The sequence below is a fragment of the Pelmatolapia mariae genome, linkage group LG6, assembly GCF_036321145.2.
Source record: "Pelmatolapia mariae isolate MD_Pm_ZW linkage group LG6, Pm_UMD_F_2, whole genome shotgun sequence".
In the NCBI taxonomy this organism is placed as follows: Eukaryota; Metazoa; Chordata; class Actinopteri; order Cichliformes; family Cichlidae; genus Pelmatolapia; species Pelmatolapia mariae.
In genome coordinates, this window is record NC_086232.1 from 25,014,882 (window position 1) to 25,030,499 (window position 15,618).

The following is a 15,618-nucleotide window of genomic DNA, read 5'->3' on the forward strand; positions in this document are numbered from 1 at the left end:
GTGAGCTGTCAGTGCTGAGGGAGACGCCATATGAGAGGGCCCGGCCTCCTAAGTCTTAACCTCGTCTGCTACTGCAGGAGAGGCTTTGACAGCAGAGACGCACAAACAGGACTGACCCTCGCAAAAACATTTCCTCCTCCTCCTTTAGAAAAGCCTTTCAGTGCTATCCTACTTCTTCTGTGTGCTCCTCCTCCCTCCTTCATCCAACTAATTTTTCTCCAGTCGAACAAGCATATTACGTTTATTTAGATTATGTTGACATCTTTTATGTGAATAAATGCCATTAGTTTTTTGGGGTTTTTTTTATTTTATTTTATTGGGTTTTCACTGGATTTTATCTCCGGAAACTGGCAAATATTCACACTGTGATGGTCAGAGGTGTAGTCCACATACAAGAACAGAAAAAGCTATAACAAAGCTACAAGTGCTAAAAACTAAAGAATCCAAATGAAGAACCTATTTCAGTGGGTCCTAATCCAGAACACACTGATCCTGTTGTGGAAAGCAAGTTCAGTAAAATCTGACTTGATTAACTCTGAGTTTCTAGATCATAGCTTCAATCAAGCTATAATACCATAATTTACCGTAGCAAATGGCAAAAAAAGAGCAGAGCCTCCAATTTATTTCAGTGGTCTGAGGAATAAAAATGACATAGTGTGCATCTAATTATTCAACAGTAATATAAAAAGGGACAAAATACAGGTGACAATAACTGCAGGTTGAAAAATAAATCCAAAATAATGGACGTATAAATTAATAACTGATTTTGGTCATTTGCAGTGGAAAAAAATTATGAGTTCAAGGTGCTCCAATTTGCTAATCAGAATTTGGTCATAGGGGGTTTTTTTCACCTGTGAAATAAGCAAAGATTACTCACTGAAAGCTTGAGAGACTGTTTGTTTTTTCAGTCCCACCTTCATAACGTCTTTTCCCATCCTCCTCCTCAGCAGCTTTTTGGCTTTTGTAGTTATCTTTGCCATGTTCCTGTTCCTGTCATTCATCCATTTTCTTATGCTTATCCAATTCATGGTCTTTCATTGGGTGAGACACCGGGTACAACCTGGACGCCAATCTATCGAAGGGGTAACAAATAAACATCTATGGTCAATTTAAAATATCAGTTTTAGACAAACAGTTTTAATTTAGACTGTTGCACTTACCTGAAAGCTCTCTATCAAACTTAGCACTTAACATACAGAAGTGTCTGTCAAACAAAAGTATTTCAGACACCATCTTAAGTCTATTTTGCAATACAATCAGATTTAATCATTTGGATATGAACTATATTGCCTAGTATATCATTTCTGACCCCCATTTGCTCAATCATGTAATCCCCATATGAATCTGAAACATTTGTAAGTCTTAAACATGAAACATTTCTACTTTCTATAATGTGAGCACTGAATTATATTGGAGATTTAAACAAATAGGAAAAAGCATCAGCTTGGCCTGGGATCAAATCCAACTAACACTTCCTCGCCTGCGTCTGCCAAGCTAATTTTCCTCCTTCAAACAAACATTTGATAAATGGCTTCCCCACTCTCTTCTTACAAAACAGGATAACTCTCCTCGTCCTCTTCCTCTCCTTCCTCTAGACGATCTCTGTCGTCCTTCCCCCTACACACATGCACACACACGAATCTCTGAGACAATTACAAACATCCTGCTTCCCATTTATCACCAACAATTAAACGGCATGGACGCTCGCTACTTCATAAGCAGAGAGGAGAGGGCAAGGAAAGCGGGAGGAGACGAATGCGAGCGGAATGAAGTAGAGTCAACAGTGAGAAAGAGAGAGGAAGGCTGACAGCACAATTAAGGTTTTTAATTCTCTGCTTGAGTGGGCCAGTCCAGTCTTTATGCTAATTAGGATGCCACGGCCATGTAATAAATCTCTATGATCCAGCCTCATTTCCCTTCTGTCTCTCTCTGTCTCTTTCTCGCACGCTCGTACAGACAACAGCACAGAAAGTTCACCGGTTACTTTTTAAACGGCTAAACCCTTCGGCTGCAGTGTTGATCATTTTGATAAGATTGTTATTTCTGTGCAGTTTTAATGCTTCACTGTGATCAGGGAGCCACAGTTTGTCTGCATACGCTGTTTACTTGGTTGGGCAAGCATTTGCCGCCTTGGCTCAACGCCTCCACCACATGCAGTTTCTCTCCCTGTTAACTCGCTTTATTAGTGTTTTTCAGGAATGTGGTTTGCATGTCCTGCACCGCTGGACTCCGCTGCATAAACGTTACGAATGCAGAACATTTTCTCCTGTTCGTCTCGGTTCTTCTCTTATCTTCTCATCTCCATTTGACAGACACGTCTAATGATAACATCTGCAGATGGGAAGCAAACAGCACAACAATCCGCAGATAATTGGGGGCCACGTTTAAAGACGACGAGAGAAAATGAGAGAGACCGATAAGTGGACAACTGCAGGCTCTTTGTTAAAGTAGCAACAAGCAGACATATTTTCACCCTCATTTAGGGCACAAGGACTCACTAGTGCCCTCCTCCCTCCCCTTTTCTTTTTGCTTCCTTGTAAGGTTGTCCCAAACCCAGTAAAAGACAGAAACACAGAATCTATGTAAAAATCAACTAAAAGTTTACTTTCATTAAATAAACAAAGGTAAAAGCAATTAACTAAGGTGGATTTTTATTCACACATCATCATTTTACACAACTCAGCCTTGCTGGGCAGCTCTTTTACCAATTATTAGCCTGCTTTGGGTTTGCTGCCCTTCTACGCTCTTCTGTAGGCTTAATACTTTCTCACTGGGGGTGTCACCGTCAGCCATCTTGTGTTGCCTGACAGCCAAAATGGCTACCGCCCCAGCCACCAGCCCGAGGTGAAGTAGGTAGAGAGAGACATGGAGACCGGTCACCAGCAAAGAGAAGCAGACAGTGGCAACACACCAAGGCCCAGCCAGGATCAGCAGCAAGGAGTGATACAAGGAGCTGAAGACGAGAGCTGGGACGGACAGAAGGAACCTGAGCAACGTGGAGGTCATCCAGGAGTACAGAGACAGAGGCGATAAGAGGAGAGATACTGCTGCCTCACTCATCGATACTGCCTAAAAGATACAAAAGGTGGGAGTTAAATACACACACTATATATTTCTTTATAGCTCTGCTTCTGGTCTCTACCAACTCCAACCACTCGTCACACATGACCCATCACTTTCATTATTTATTTTTGTCAACCTACCTCACAAGCATTCATGTGCAAGGTGACACTAGATGTCTGAGTCTTGTGAAGCCCTGAAAGTTAGCAACATACAGACAAAACTTTACTTGGGTAAGAGCAAAACACAAACAAAGCTTTTGGACCTCATCAGTGGTGGTTGCATTCTTTCAAAGACATCTACTTACATAGGAAGAGGAGAATGAGACTGACAGCCAGCAAAAGCCTCATTTCTCCTACACAGCTTCACACTCACAATCCTGAAATCAGCAATCAAAAACAATTCAACAGCAACATTAAGCTACACTAGCCTTCACGAGCACTCACACATGAATCTAGGACAGTGTATGCATGGCCTAAAAACAACAAGAATTTAATTTCTCACCCAACACTGCTCCCACTGTGTATCAGCTCACTCCTGCTTCCTTCTGTCACACCAACCTTTATTCAGCAAAGTTTTCAGCTTTAATTAAGTAATCCTCTTGTGGAAGTTATGCAACATTCCCCCTTATTGTGCCAGTTTTCCAACAAAAAAGAAAAGAAGCATGGCCTGAACCACTCCACACTGACTTTAGGGATGTCAGCGCCACCTGTTTGAGGGGAGGGGTGATATCAAGAATACTTTCACATCTGAAAGATCACCTAGAAGACTTTTCTCTGCATTTTCTGTGCATCTTTTGTCCTGTTTCCCACCCCTCACCTTCAACCAGTCACGGCAGATCGCTGCCCCTCCCTGAGCCTGGTTGTGGTTTCTTCCTGTTAAAAGGGAGTTTTTCCTTCCCACTGTCACCAAGTAACTGCACATAGGGGGTCATCTGATTGTTGGGGTTTTCTCTGTATTGTTGCAGTCTTTACCTTCCAATATAAAACACACTGAGGCAACTATAAAACTGAACTGAATTATATGAAACATCAAATTCATGCTTTTGTGCCAAAACACTTAAAAAAACGACTTCAGGCCAGCAGGAGGTTTTTACCGTCACTGGAATGTCATGGTATGATGTGACACTCTCCAACTCCAACCTTCACCCCTGTCTTTAAATGATCGTCCCACCCCCTACCCTGCATCGCACTCCATTAAGGTTAAACCCCTCCTGTTATTATCAGCTCACCCCACCATTACCCTTCTCCTCCCCACTGAGACACCAAGGAGAACCTGCTACAAATAAATGCTGATCAGCTGTAATGTTGTCATGATTAAGTGGCATTTTGTCAGAGAAGGGGGAGAGGGAGGTTTACTCAAAGGGCCGAAGCGCACTAATAGTCTTAATGTTACCATTTAATGTCTTTCACCAGGGTTTAGTCTGTTCAAAATTGCAGGTAATGTTCATCATGACTTCAGCCTTTCACTCAATCCTAACAAGCATGCTCTCACAGGCATTCCTGCCATAAGAATGATAAAAATCATGATACACCAGTTCAAGTTTTTTTTATTATGTTGATCCAGTGAGGGGTGGGGAGTATGTTTATACACCATGTTTTATCTGTGTACTTGTCAATGATCACTAATGCTTAAAAAATATTGGAAACTATTTCTTTGTTTGTTTTGTTTTTGCAGCTTGTAGTAAATGTCGGTTAAAACCACAAGTCTGTTTGCCAGTAGTCTTAAACTCAAAAGTATCTGAGGTGAGAAACGTTACAGACATTTGACACCTTTCACTGCTCATTTCATTTACGGTAGATGATTAGAAAAACTCGCTAAGATAAACTATCACCATCAATCTTTCTACCAAAGTGAAGTGAAGCCTAGAGGACGAACAGAAGGCTGATGACAAGAGTGTAAAACACACCACTGCTCCATCAACTGCTGAATGAATAAACAACATTTGAAGTTAAGAAAGTAGCTGAATTCATCTCAATCATCTGTCTTCATGAATGCGAAAATCATTTATTTTTGCTGCTTTTGCATTTTCAGAAAAAACATACAGACACCATGTGACACAGAAACCAAGAGAGAAAAAAGGGACATTTAATATAACCACATAAAAACATGATGAAAGCTGTAAACATGTGTACAGAGAATTAGTCATTCTTTACACTTCATCCTATTCATAAAATTTTTGCATCTACAGGGGAGAACAACAACAAGAAGACATAAATATGTTAATAAGAAGCTGGAAGGTATAGTGTAAGAAGTCCTGTGTCATTTCAGACACACACACACCTCAACTCACTTTACATCAATTACATAAAGCTTACTCATTATGAAAATGGAAATTAAAAATTGTTCTACATAAAACAAGACGCACTGTACAGACAGGATCCTGAGATGTAATGCTCATAAATTTAATGTAACATGTATTTTGGGAATTCCGGACTAGCCTACGGACAGTTTTAATATTCCAAACAACAATGAAGGACTGATCATTGTCCATGTATCTGCATCACTCATTGATTGGTCAGTGGTATTTCTTCAGCAAAGAAAGCCAGTGCGAATTGACTTAGGACTAGTAGATACTGGTAAGAAAGTGCTTTTTTTCCCTTCAAATACTGGATGTGGAGAGAATGTCCTCCACCAGATGCTTGTATACCCAAGCGTCTCCCTTCAGCCTCTGGCGGCGGACCCCGACAACTTCGGGCCTTTGCAGCAAGCACACCTCCAGTTCAAACGCCATCGTCACCTTCCCGAAGTCACCCCAGGTTTGACATTTCAGAGTATACCTGGAGAAAAGGCAATGGAAACAATGTGGAAACATTAAAATTTGGTCCGAAAGTGAGCAAACCAGTCAGAAGACAGGGAGGTAACGTGAATTCTTACCCTTTCTGTGTGAAGTCGATGTTTTTCTCCGGCAGGATGGAGAGGATCTGGTTAAGCACCTGGTCTGGATTGGTCTGACTGGTCAGAGTCACATTGTATTGTGCCTAGTGGAAAACACAGCCAAGCCACTGATCAGAATTTCTATCATTTTGCTGTAAATTAATTGTCTTTGAATTTTTTAATTTGTCTGAAAGAAACTGATGATGGATCTGCTTTGTTTTGTTTCGGCTTTCTTATACCTTTATCTTACGTGGACCATCCCGCAGAGCTCGTCGCTTGTTTGGCGTGAGCATGGTTATCACCTTATCCAGACCTCTCTCCAGGGAACCAAACATCTTTCCCCCTCGTTTCTTCTTCCCACTGTCTCCTGTGACAGCCAAGTCCAATGACCTGGACCTTAAGAGCACAGAGCAAAAACACAGAGCAAAAACAAAAAGCCTGGTTTCAAGGACTCAAGAACACATTTATGTCCCATTCTTATGATTAAAAGTAAAGAATAAATTCTGTTGAAGGAAAAGCACTATTTAGGGAACCTTCACTCACCTCCGCTCTGGGCTGAAGGCTATGATTTCTACATTTGCAGGATCCTTGTTCTCTGCTGCTCTCTTCTTGTGCTCTTTGGATGAGCCGTCTCCACCTACCAGAAAAAGTGCATTAAGAAAGTTGTAAACTTACTACCTTGCAAACACAGAACTTCTATACATATTGGTGGATCTGACTGAGAAAGCAAGAAACACTGAATGCTCATTTGGTTGGCTAGCCTAAAGAAAACTTGCGTTATTTGTGTCACTAAGCACAATAAAGACCACAGTTTATGTTTTCTTCACTATGCCTTTAAATTATCGATTTAGGCCATAAACTCATCAGGACTGTCTTCAGTGTCTGCTGAAGTCATACATCAAATGAGCACTAGGATTTGTTTCACCTTAGATTTTATACAGACGTTGTTTTATAACCAGTCACCACCCTGTGATGGCCCTGAGAAGGAATCCAGGTTTAATCCAATTTAACAAGCAGCAGGATTTTATAGCAAAATAATTTAACTATAAATTTGTGAGTATTTCATTAACCAATAAGGAAAAATCAATAAGCCACTGAAAATTGATAACTCATGTGAAATTCAGTGTCAAATAAACCCCTCTTATAATACATTTTTGGCTATGACTGTTTTGGCCAGATCATAGTGTTAGGGAAATTGTGCAAAGAAACCCTCAAATATGACATATCTGATATAACCATGAAGCTCCTGAGAAGTATAGTCAGCTTGGGGTTTGAATGTTTCACTCACTGTCACTCAGGAACTCTAGTTTAAATCAAGAGCTGATCAAAGACAACACAAAAAATAAAGCATACCGCTAACACAACATGGATAAAGGTTTGTTTTTTTCCAACCCCAAGGTCACTCAACAGGGAGATGTGTTTGGAATGAGAATACATTTGAAAACGCTTAGGTAACAGCCCTGTGCTCTTATGCATCGAACTGGCTGGCTTTGACACTGGAGTTGTGAACACAAAGGAATAACGATTTTGACACACGCGCACACACAAGAGAGAGCTAGGCTTTAGTGGCAAGAGAACACATGTCACTACAGCCCACGTGGGACAGTGAGCAAAGGAAAGAGACAGCTACACCTGTCACAGCACACGCCTAGGGACAGACACGCATAGACCACTGTGTGTGTGTGTGTGTGAGTCTTAGAGAGAGAGAGGGAGAGAGAGAGATATGAGGACAAGTAAGTCACAGGTAGCACGTCTGCACTTTGCTGTAGTTTGCAGAGCAGGAGGCTGTAAAGAGAGCGGGTCTGGGCCGTATTCCGAGGATTCAACATCAACTAGGTCAGCTGCAGCGAGCTGGTGGCTGAATTCATAGAGGCATCTAATGAGGCTGGACATGTGAGCAGACAAGTCGCTATGACAAATAATTAAGACTTTAATGATTCTCCATTCATATTAGTGTCCTTCATTCACAGATAAGTGAATAGAATTAGCTGCTTCTTGATAATAACCTCACCTTTGAGTTGACAGTGATAAGTGTGTGTGTGTGTGTGTCTCTGTGTCCATTTTCAGTGGCAAAATGACAGCTAAATCATAGAAATATGAGTGGCTTTGGGATAAAAACAGACCCAATAAATGAGTTTATTACCAGAATACAATTTACTTGCAAATGTTTGGCATGTGGTTGTGGCACTTGTGATTATGAGAGCTGTATAAGACCAAGCGAGGGACGGATAAATGAAGGGGGGGGCAGGGGGTGAGTGGAGGAGAGGGGCAGCTGGTTAATGCAAATCTGATCTAATAGGCACTGCTCTTCAAACCCTTGTTGAGAACAACAATTACAGTACAAATAAACTGTAAGATGCCCAGAGCTCTGTACTGTCTGTACTCAATTTTCTGTCTTTGGTTGAGTGACCAAGAATCTATTAAGAAATGATTCTTACCTTTAGGTGTGGCCACACTGGGTTTGGGGCTGTTGATATTAGCATTTTGATTGGGTGTGGTCAACACATTCTTATTGAGGCGTGCATTCTTCTTACTGGATACAGGCGTTCGAGGTGGAGGCAAGGCAAAAATGTCAACGTCTCTGTCTTGGACATCATTATTCTCCTTGTTCTCGCTGGCCTGTTCTCGGTTCCTCTCTCTATGGCAGCGAGGTGTCGCTTTTCGCGCCCTCTCTGGGGTCGGGCTTGAAGGATGTCCTTTTTCCACCGATGGCGATACCAGCCTCTTTAAAAATACAAAAAGACAAATGTGGTGTCTCAGAAAAAAAGCTACATTTGGGATTTATCTGAACTGCATTTCAGATAGCCAGAAAGCACCCAAAACCCCATCCCCCTGCTTCTTTCAGGTATCAGCTGGAGAATTTCTTATTCATATCAGTAACTTGCCGTTCAGACTGTACTTTCTGACATACGGCAGTAAGAGAGAAATCAGGGATTGGTCGCTCTCTGCTTTCGATTTATTAGGTGGTTATTTGGAATACTTTTCTATGTTTACCACCCTGGCGAGAAAAGTGGGTGTCCTTTCCATTTTTAAACATTTAAACATCTGCCTCCCCTTCCCCACAATGGCTGGTTTGTCACTCTGCCTTAAAGCGTGGCCACTTGGAACGACTAAACGCATCCAGCTTCTGACGTGGTTGGACAGCGTGTCTAAAGAGAAGGCTTTCAATCCGAGTTTACCTTTTTCTTCAGTCTACTCATTTAGACACATGAAAGAAAAGAAAAATCTATACTTATAGCAACTTCCACATACCGTGTCTTTTTTTGTGATTCCATCTGGCTGACCTCTGACCCTCTGGGGTGTGTGCTGTGGAACTGAAACCCAGGGGCAATCATCGATGTAGTCTGAGCAAATGTCCAAGGAATCCACAATCAAAGCGTCTTCATCCTCACTGAAGTGCAGAGCTTTTCTGGTCTAACAGAGATAGAATAAAAAATAAAATAAAATCCATAATAGCACAATGTATCAGTGCTAGTAAATCCAGCTGTCAGCAGCTTTTAAAGAGCAGAGCATCATGGAAGCTCTGGTCCTACATCTGACCTGTAGTCCCTGTTGCAGAGGCGAGCAGGAGTCCTCACAGACAGCTGGCTCAGGGCGCAGGCGGACAGGCTTTCCCCTCTGCTTCTTAGACAGCAGCAGCAGGTAGGTGGCTGTGATGTGGTCATATCGCCACTGTGGGAGATAATTTCAGATGTATTTAAGTAGATGTCTAACAGAAATTAAGTACAAGTTATAGTATAATATGATAAATACAACATAATGATGCTGAAATAGGGCTGTGCGATATGACCAAAATCTCATATCCCGATATTAAGACATCTATCGTCCGATAACGATATAAATAACAAAAAATTTTCTGTTAATTCTGTGAATCTCGGGCAGCTCGACTTGCGTGAAGTGTTTCCAGCTGGGCGTTGCGTACCTGGAGTCGAGTGTTTTAACTGATGCATGAAACTATACATTTTTAAACATAGGTTGTAACGGCCGCCGTTTCCTTTGTGAGTATTTATTACACAGCGTGCTGCGGGGAAAAGCCTGTTCTAACGTTTGAGTCTAAGGTTTATTTTTTAGCACCTGACGGCTCTTTTTTGCTTCTCATCCGTAAATACTCTGCATAATCTTTCACGTGATTCAATTTATTTTGAAAAGTCTCAACAGGATCTTGAGCTTTATTGTGAAAGGTTTATGTGGAAAATAAACAAGCGGACATGCGGTGGTTTTACTGTCGTTGTTGCTAACGACAACGCATAAAAACGGGCGCTTGTCTGTCTGTAGTGTGGTTATATTAAATATAAGAGAAAGAGAGAACTTTAACAAATTAATATAGCCACTACAGTGACCATCAAAACGATGAAAAAATATTGCCGTAAACAGTTTATTTTGCGACACCACGAAACAAACGATAGTGTAAAATGAAACGATAGACGTTTTTATATCGTCATCCGATATATATCGTTATATCGAACAGCCCTATGCTGAAATATGCATATGCATGGACACACACCTCCTTCACCAGAGCTGTGGTGCTCTGTCTTGATCGCTTCATGTTTACTGCCATCTCAGTGATACAGTCTTCATCTATGTAGCCAAGCTACAAAAGACAAAACAAAGATAAAACTGTGAACACACAAAGCCCCAAACAGACAAATTTTATTACCATCACCAAGGAGGTTTTTCATTGATTCAGTTTGTTTGTTTGAAGGATTATTCAAAACAGCTGAAGAAGGTTTTGCATAAAAAATGTGTTCACAGAGGTTCAGGCTTGGCCTAATTTAGTACCAATTAACTTTTGGAGTTCATCTGGATCCAAGACTTTTGTTTTGAAGGATTCTTCAGGATTGCAGCAGAGGGCAAAACTGGTCATTTCCTCACACATCCATATCACAGTCCTATCTTCACACATGCATATCACATCAAAATAAGAAAACTTGGATGACATAATCTCAAGAATATATCACAAACTAATCTGGTTCCACATCATGTACAGTGTGGAATTTTCAGCCTTGGTGGAGATGTGCATTCGCAGACTGTTCTTGTTTCATACACTAATCCCGATCAAAAAAGAAAATGATGTTAAGGACTACGGTAATGTCACAGAACAATGACTTGTATGCTGACTGGACAATCTAAAAGAAGGGGTAAAAAGCCTGAAAAAGGCTGTAAAAGCGATGTCACAGCAAATGCTACCATTTGCAATTATGAGTTTTCTTATGTAGTTTTTTCGTGTGTCTGTCCATACCGGCTGCCTGCTGTACCACTCCACAGGGCTGTTGTAGTCTTTCATCACCCAGGGATGGTCCAGCAGCTGTCTGACAGTCAGACGCCGCTTTGGGTCCACCTGCAGGACACATGCAGAAACTACAACTCAACCTGCACAAAACTACATAGTCCACAATCTGTAGCAGAAACAGATTTGCCTTCAAATCTTGTAAAATGCTTTTAGGTTTACTGAGAGCAAGAGGTGTTCTGTAATAATAAATTTATGTGGCAAATGCATAACTGCATCTTACTGTAATTCAACCAAAAAAGAAGATTTGTGCCTCAGTTTTAATTAAAAAGAATCAATTTTTCTAGAGAACAGTAAACAAACGATACATATCACAGGTTGAGAGGGTGACAGGTATACAAAGACAAGAGCAAATAAACTGACTGACCTGTAACATTTGGTTGAGGAGGAGGATACTACCTGGAGAGAGCCACTTTGGGTTATCATATGTACCCCTCTGAAAATAAAGAAGACATCAAGAAACAGATTAAAAAATAATAAAAATAATGATAAGACAACAGCTTGCTGTGAGTTTCCCTGAATGAACACACAAAAACTGAGGAGCAGCACCCGGAACTTAAGGGAAAGGTTTTAAAAATAAGAGTGCTCTTACTGTAATCTTCCTGTAGAGGATCATGCAGTTGTCATCATCAAAGGGCAGGTGTCCACAGAGCAGAGCAAACAGCAGTACTCCCATACTCCATACATCAGCCTGGGAGGAGGGGGTTACACACCACACAGCGGCATTTCAGCTTCATGCGTTACAGATAACATTTCACAGCTCAGTTGCGCTGAATTGCACGCCAGCGAATGTGATCAGGACACCATGAAAAACCCGAACCGTGGAACAGGCAGGTATTCATAAATCTTGGTGAAAGCCAAATGCAAATACGACTTTAGAAATTTTTGAATTAAAACCCCAGCGTTTCTAAAAGTTGTATTTACCGAAGAACATGTCATACCTCTGATCCAATATACGCTTTTCCCTGGATAAGTTCAGGAGCAGCGTAAGCAGGGCTCCCACAGCAGGTCATCAGCTCATAACCCAACCCTCCCTACAAGAGGCAACCACATGATATTTAGGTCATGATTATACACAGCATCGAGTACAGCATGCATACACATGTCTAAGTTTTAGTTATGATGTGCTACACAACAGTGTTCCTTTTATGATTATTTTACTTCCCATGCTTCTGAAAAATAAAATGGATGTTTGTCTGAGATTTTTTTCCTCATTGCAACATCCATAGGTATCAGGATACACTAAAGCCTTAACCATAACTAACTACTACACTTTCCAAAGTAGCTAAAAAAAAATCCAAACTCACAAACAACCTTTCAGAAAGATATTTAGGACCCTGGGTGGTTTTTCTGTGTTCAATATGATGGGGAAAAAAGATATGCCTGGTAATCAAATTTTACATAAGTGCTGCTTTGTCTCATGTCATGCACCAGTGTAGTGTGTTATGCATGGAACTAGTTTGTACAATAGACTGAGGAGTACCTTGGTAAACGGTAGAACTAATGCAAATGCCTTAAAAAAAGTTCTTCCCTCGCCCTGATGCTAAATATTTATAATACACACAAAGAGGGAAAATATACCTTAGGTTTGGCACACAAGCCAAAGTCTATAAGCTTCAAGTTGTGGTCTCCATCAATCAATAAGTTTTCCTAGAGTTCAAAGAGAAAAGCTTTGAGATTCATATTACAGCCACAACTGATCTATGACACTTTTTGGCGGCTGTTTTTGTTTGGGTTTTTTTTTTTTTTTTACCGGTTTTAGGTCTCTGTGTGCGTATCCTTGGCTGTGGACATACGCCATTGCAGACACAATTTGCCTAAAAAAGACCCGGGTTTCCTCCTCAGACAGGCGGTCCTTAGCTATGATGTAGTCAAAGAGCTCCCCACCAGGGCAGTACTGAAAGTAAAATGAAAGATTGAGGGAAAGAAGAAAAAAGAATTCAGGATTTTTCTGGTTCAAAGCAGGTTTTGGGGATAATTATCTCAACTAGCCCACATATAGTAGCGTCAAAAAAAACTGTGTTGCCTTACCGAAAAGAAATTTGTGGCTTTTCATGTTATTTTAGGTCATTTGATGAGCATAAACGTCAATATCACTTAAAATAAGTTAATAATGATAACATAGTTTTATTTATCATTATTATTATTAAAATTAAATCCTGGGGGAGAGGAGAACCCCAGAAATTAATCTTAATCTTATCACTCTCACATAACGCATTGCTTATGCCCTTACCTCCAACACCATAAATATCTGGGTGGAGGTCTCTATGACCTGATACAGTCGACAGATATGTTGGTGACTCAGGTTCTTCATGGCTTCGATCTCCACCTTCACGCGGGGTAGGTCATCCTAGGTGAGACATAGGGATTTCTTTTAAATTATTTCTACATACTAAAACTGTGTTTACCGCACTGTATACTTTCTTTTTTTAAAAACATTATCCTTTGTTTGTTCTGCCTATTTGAAGACGAGCAAGAGACGCTAATTGTGCTGAAGCGAAATACTGAGTTATTTCAGAATAACCACTCCCATACTAATGTTTTCTGAAACCTCTTGTTCTAGACAAGGTCCAGTTTGCAGAGGAAAATGGGATGTTAGAAAAGCTTCAGCATTACTTGGAAGGTAACAGGACAAATGCCAGGGCGTGACTTTTTTCCCCCCAGATTAAAGGCTCAACTCAGGGCGAGGTCATCTTACTCTTATTGTAAACAAATGACTGCTTGAGCAAACATAACAGTTGAAGGCCGCCATCATTAGTCGGCCAAAAAGATTTGAATTGCAGTTCCAGCACATAGGTATTGAAAAGTGGCAAATTTCAGTTGTTGATTTTTATAAATGATGTGTCATGATTAATTGACCTGCATGCCATTGGAAATCACCAGTTTGTTGTCAGACAAACATGAAACAAATTTTATTGGCTGAACAGCTGTTATTGCTGATAAATGGACAACAAATGCAGCCAATAACTTTCTGATCTGTGTTCTAGTGGCTGAAATTGCATTAGTGTAAACTCTGAATTTAAGATAATCAGAATACTTTATTAATGCCTAAGGAAATTATGTGGTTAGTGTTGCTCCAAGACAACAAGAAGAGTAACATACTGAACTAAATTAAATATCCAATATATTATCAAAGTTACAAAATAAAGCCAAGAGCTTTAATATATACAAATAGCTCAATTATAAATCTCCAGAACATTACAGAAATTACATATGATTGACATTTTACTCCAAAAGTATTTGTTATTTTTGTAGAGGATGTGGAAAAGGGTGTGACTATGACAGTGAGTACTGTGCATTAGATGGAGGAGTTTTACAGGCAGGAATGATTCCCTCTGTAGTTCATAGCAGTTTTAATAGCAGTTTAACTGGTACATATTTGTAAATATTTAATCTTTTATTTGTTTACTGCTTGTCACTCTGTTTTACTATCAAATCTAAATAAAGACTGAACTGAACTCTTACAAGTATAGACTAATGGCACCAACATACAACTAGGCTGCCTCACTTTTCTGACATTTTATACTCAGAGCTATATTTTTGTGTTTGACTGCCCTATTTTTCTATTGCCGGTTTCATTTCTTACCCCAAGATCCTTTTTATTCATGATTTTAATGGCAACCTTCTCTCCTGTCAAGATGTGTCGACCCAGCTTGACTTTAGCGAAACCTCCTGGGAAAAAAAAGAAAGAAATAAAACACACACACGGGGTTCAGAGAGGATACGATACAGATAGTAATTGTTTTCTTAAATGCATTAATTAACCCTTGCAGTACCTGAGCCGATAGTCTCATAAACCTCATAATATCTTTGGAGCTCGTCCGCTCCGCGATGCTCCGTCCTTTCTATTGGCATCTTCCCTGCTCCGGCGCACGATGGTAAACCTTCCTGGAGAGGAAAATGCTTCAAATTGGCAACAGACACGAAAAAAAAACTATTCTAAGTTTGGCACTCACTGGTTATCAGTTTGTGACCGCTCAGCTAGCTTAACGTCAATTACTGCATAACTGTAGCCAACATAAATCATTAATACCGCTTGCGGTTGGTAAAAGTAACTACAATAAACCTTAACTGAACCAAAACAGTACTCCGATATTCTGCATTTACCTGAACGAAAACAGAGGAAGACGGCAGCGTCAGTTAACCACACGGTAAAGCCCTCCGGCAGACCGATGTTTTGTTACAGAAGTTTGAATTTCGCACGTTGACGTGACTACATTTCCTGCTTCCGGTTTGCGCTTCGTGCTTCCCCCCTGCGGTGAAAAAGAGTACTGCAGCTGTAAACCAAAAAGCACAGTTGGTGCAACTTTGTTTTCATTCTGCAGGCTGGTTCAGAATCAGAATTACGTTAATTACCAAGTTGTTTTTTATACAAACGAGCCAGGGGTAAAAAA

The 15,618-nt window shown here is 40.5% G+C and overlaps 1 protein-coding gene across 1 annotated transcript; it reads right to left on the reverse strand.

The window, feature by feature from the left end:
• Window positions 1-5,185: 5,185 nt before the first annotated feature.
• On the reverse strand, window positions 5,186-15,400 carry melk (maternal embryonic leucine zipper kinase). Its single transcript, XM_063475314.1, has 18 exons — window positions 15,332-15,400; window positions 15,001-15,112; window positions 14,811-14,896; window positions 13,458-13,574; window positions 12,978-13,121; window positions 12,806-12,874; window positions 12,166-12,258; window positions 11,817-11,915; window positions 11,592-11,660; window positions 11,177-11,275; window positions 10,442-10,528; window positions 9,478-9,609; window positions 9,190-9,351; window positions 8,376-8,661; window positions 6,481-6,574; window positions 6,177-6,333; window positions 5,938-6,041; window positions 5,186-5,840 (listed from the first exon to the last, which is right to left on the reverse strand). The coding sequence occupies exons 2-18, from the start codon at window positions 15,077-15,079 to the stop codon at window positions 5,663-5,665; spliced, it is 2,055 nt and encodes a 684-aa protein (XP_063331384.1). The 5' UTR covers window positions 15,080-15,112; window positions 15,332-15,400; the 3' UTR covers window positions 5,186-5,662.
• Between the last annotated feature and the right edge of the window lie 218 nt (window positions 15,401-15,618).

Bases quoted from the DNA above. Each gene is read 5' to 3' on its own strand.
- melk (XM_063475314.1), bottom strand. From the start codon at position 15,079: ATGCCAATAGAAAGGACGGAGCATCGCGGAGCGGACGAGCTCCAAAGA. The intron at 12,875-12,977 runs GTAAAAAAAAAA...TTTGAACTCTAG, and splicing joins CACACAGAGACCTAAAACCG to GAAAACTTATTGATTGATGG. The intron at 12,259-12,805 runs GTATATTTTCCC...TGCCTCTTGTAG, and splicing joins GCTTGTGTGCCAAACCTAAG to GGAGGGTTGGGTTATGAGCT.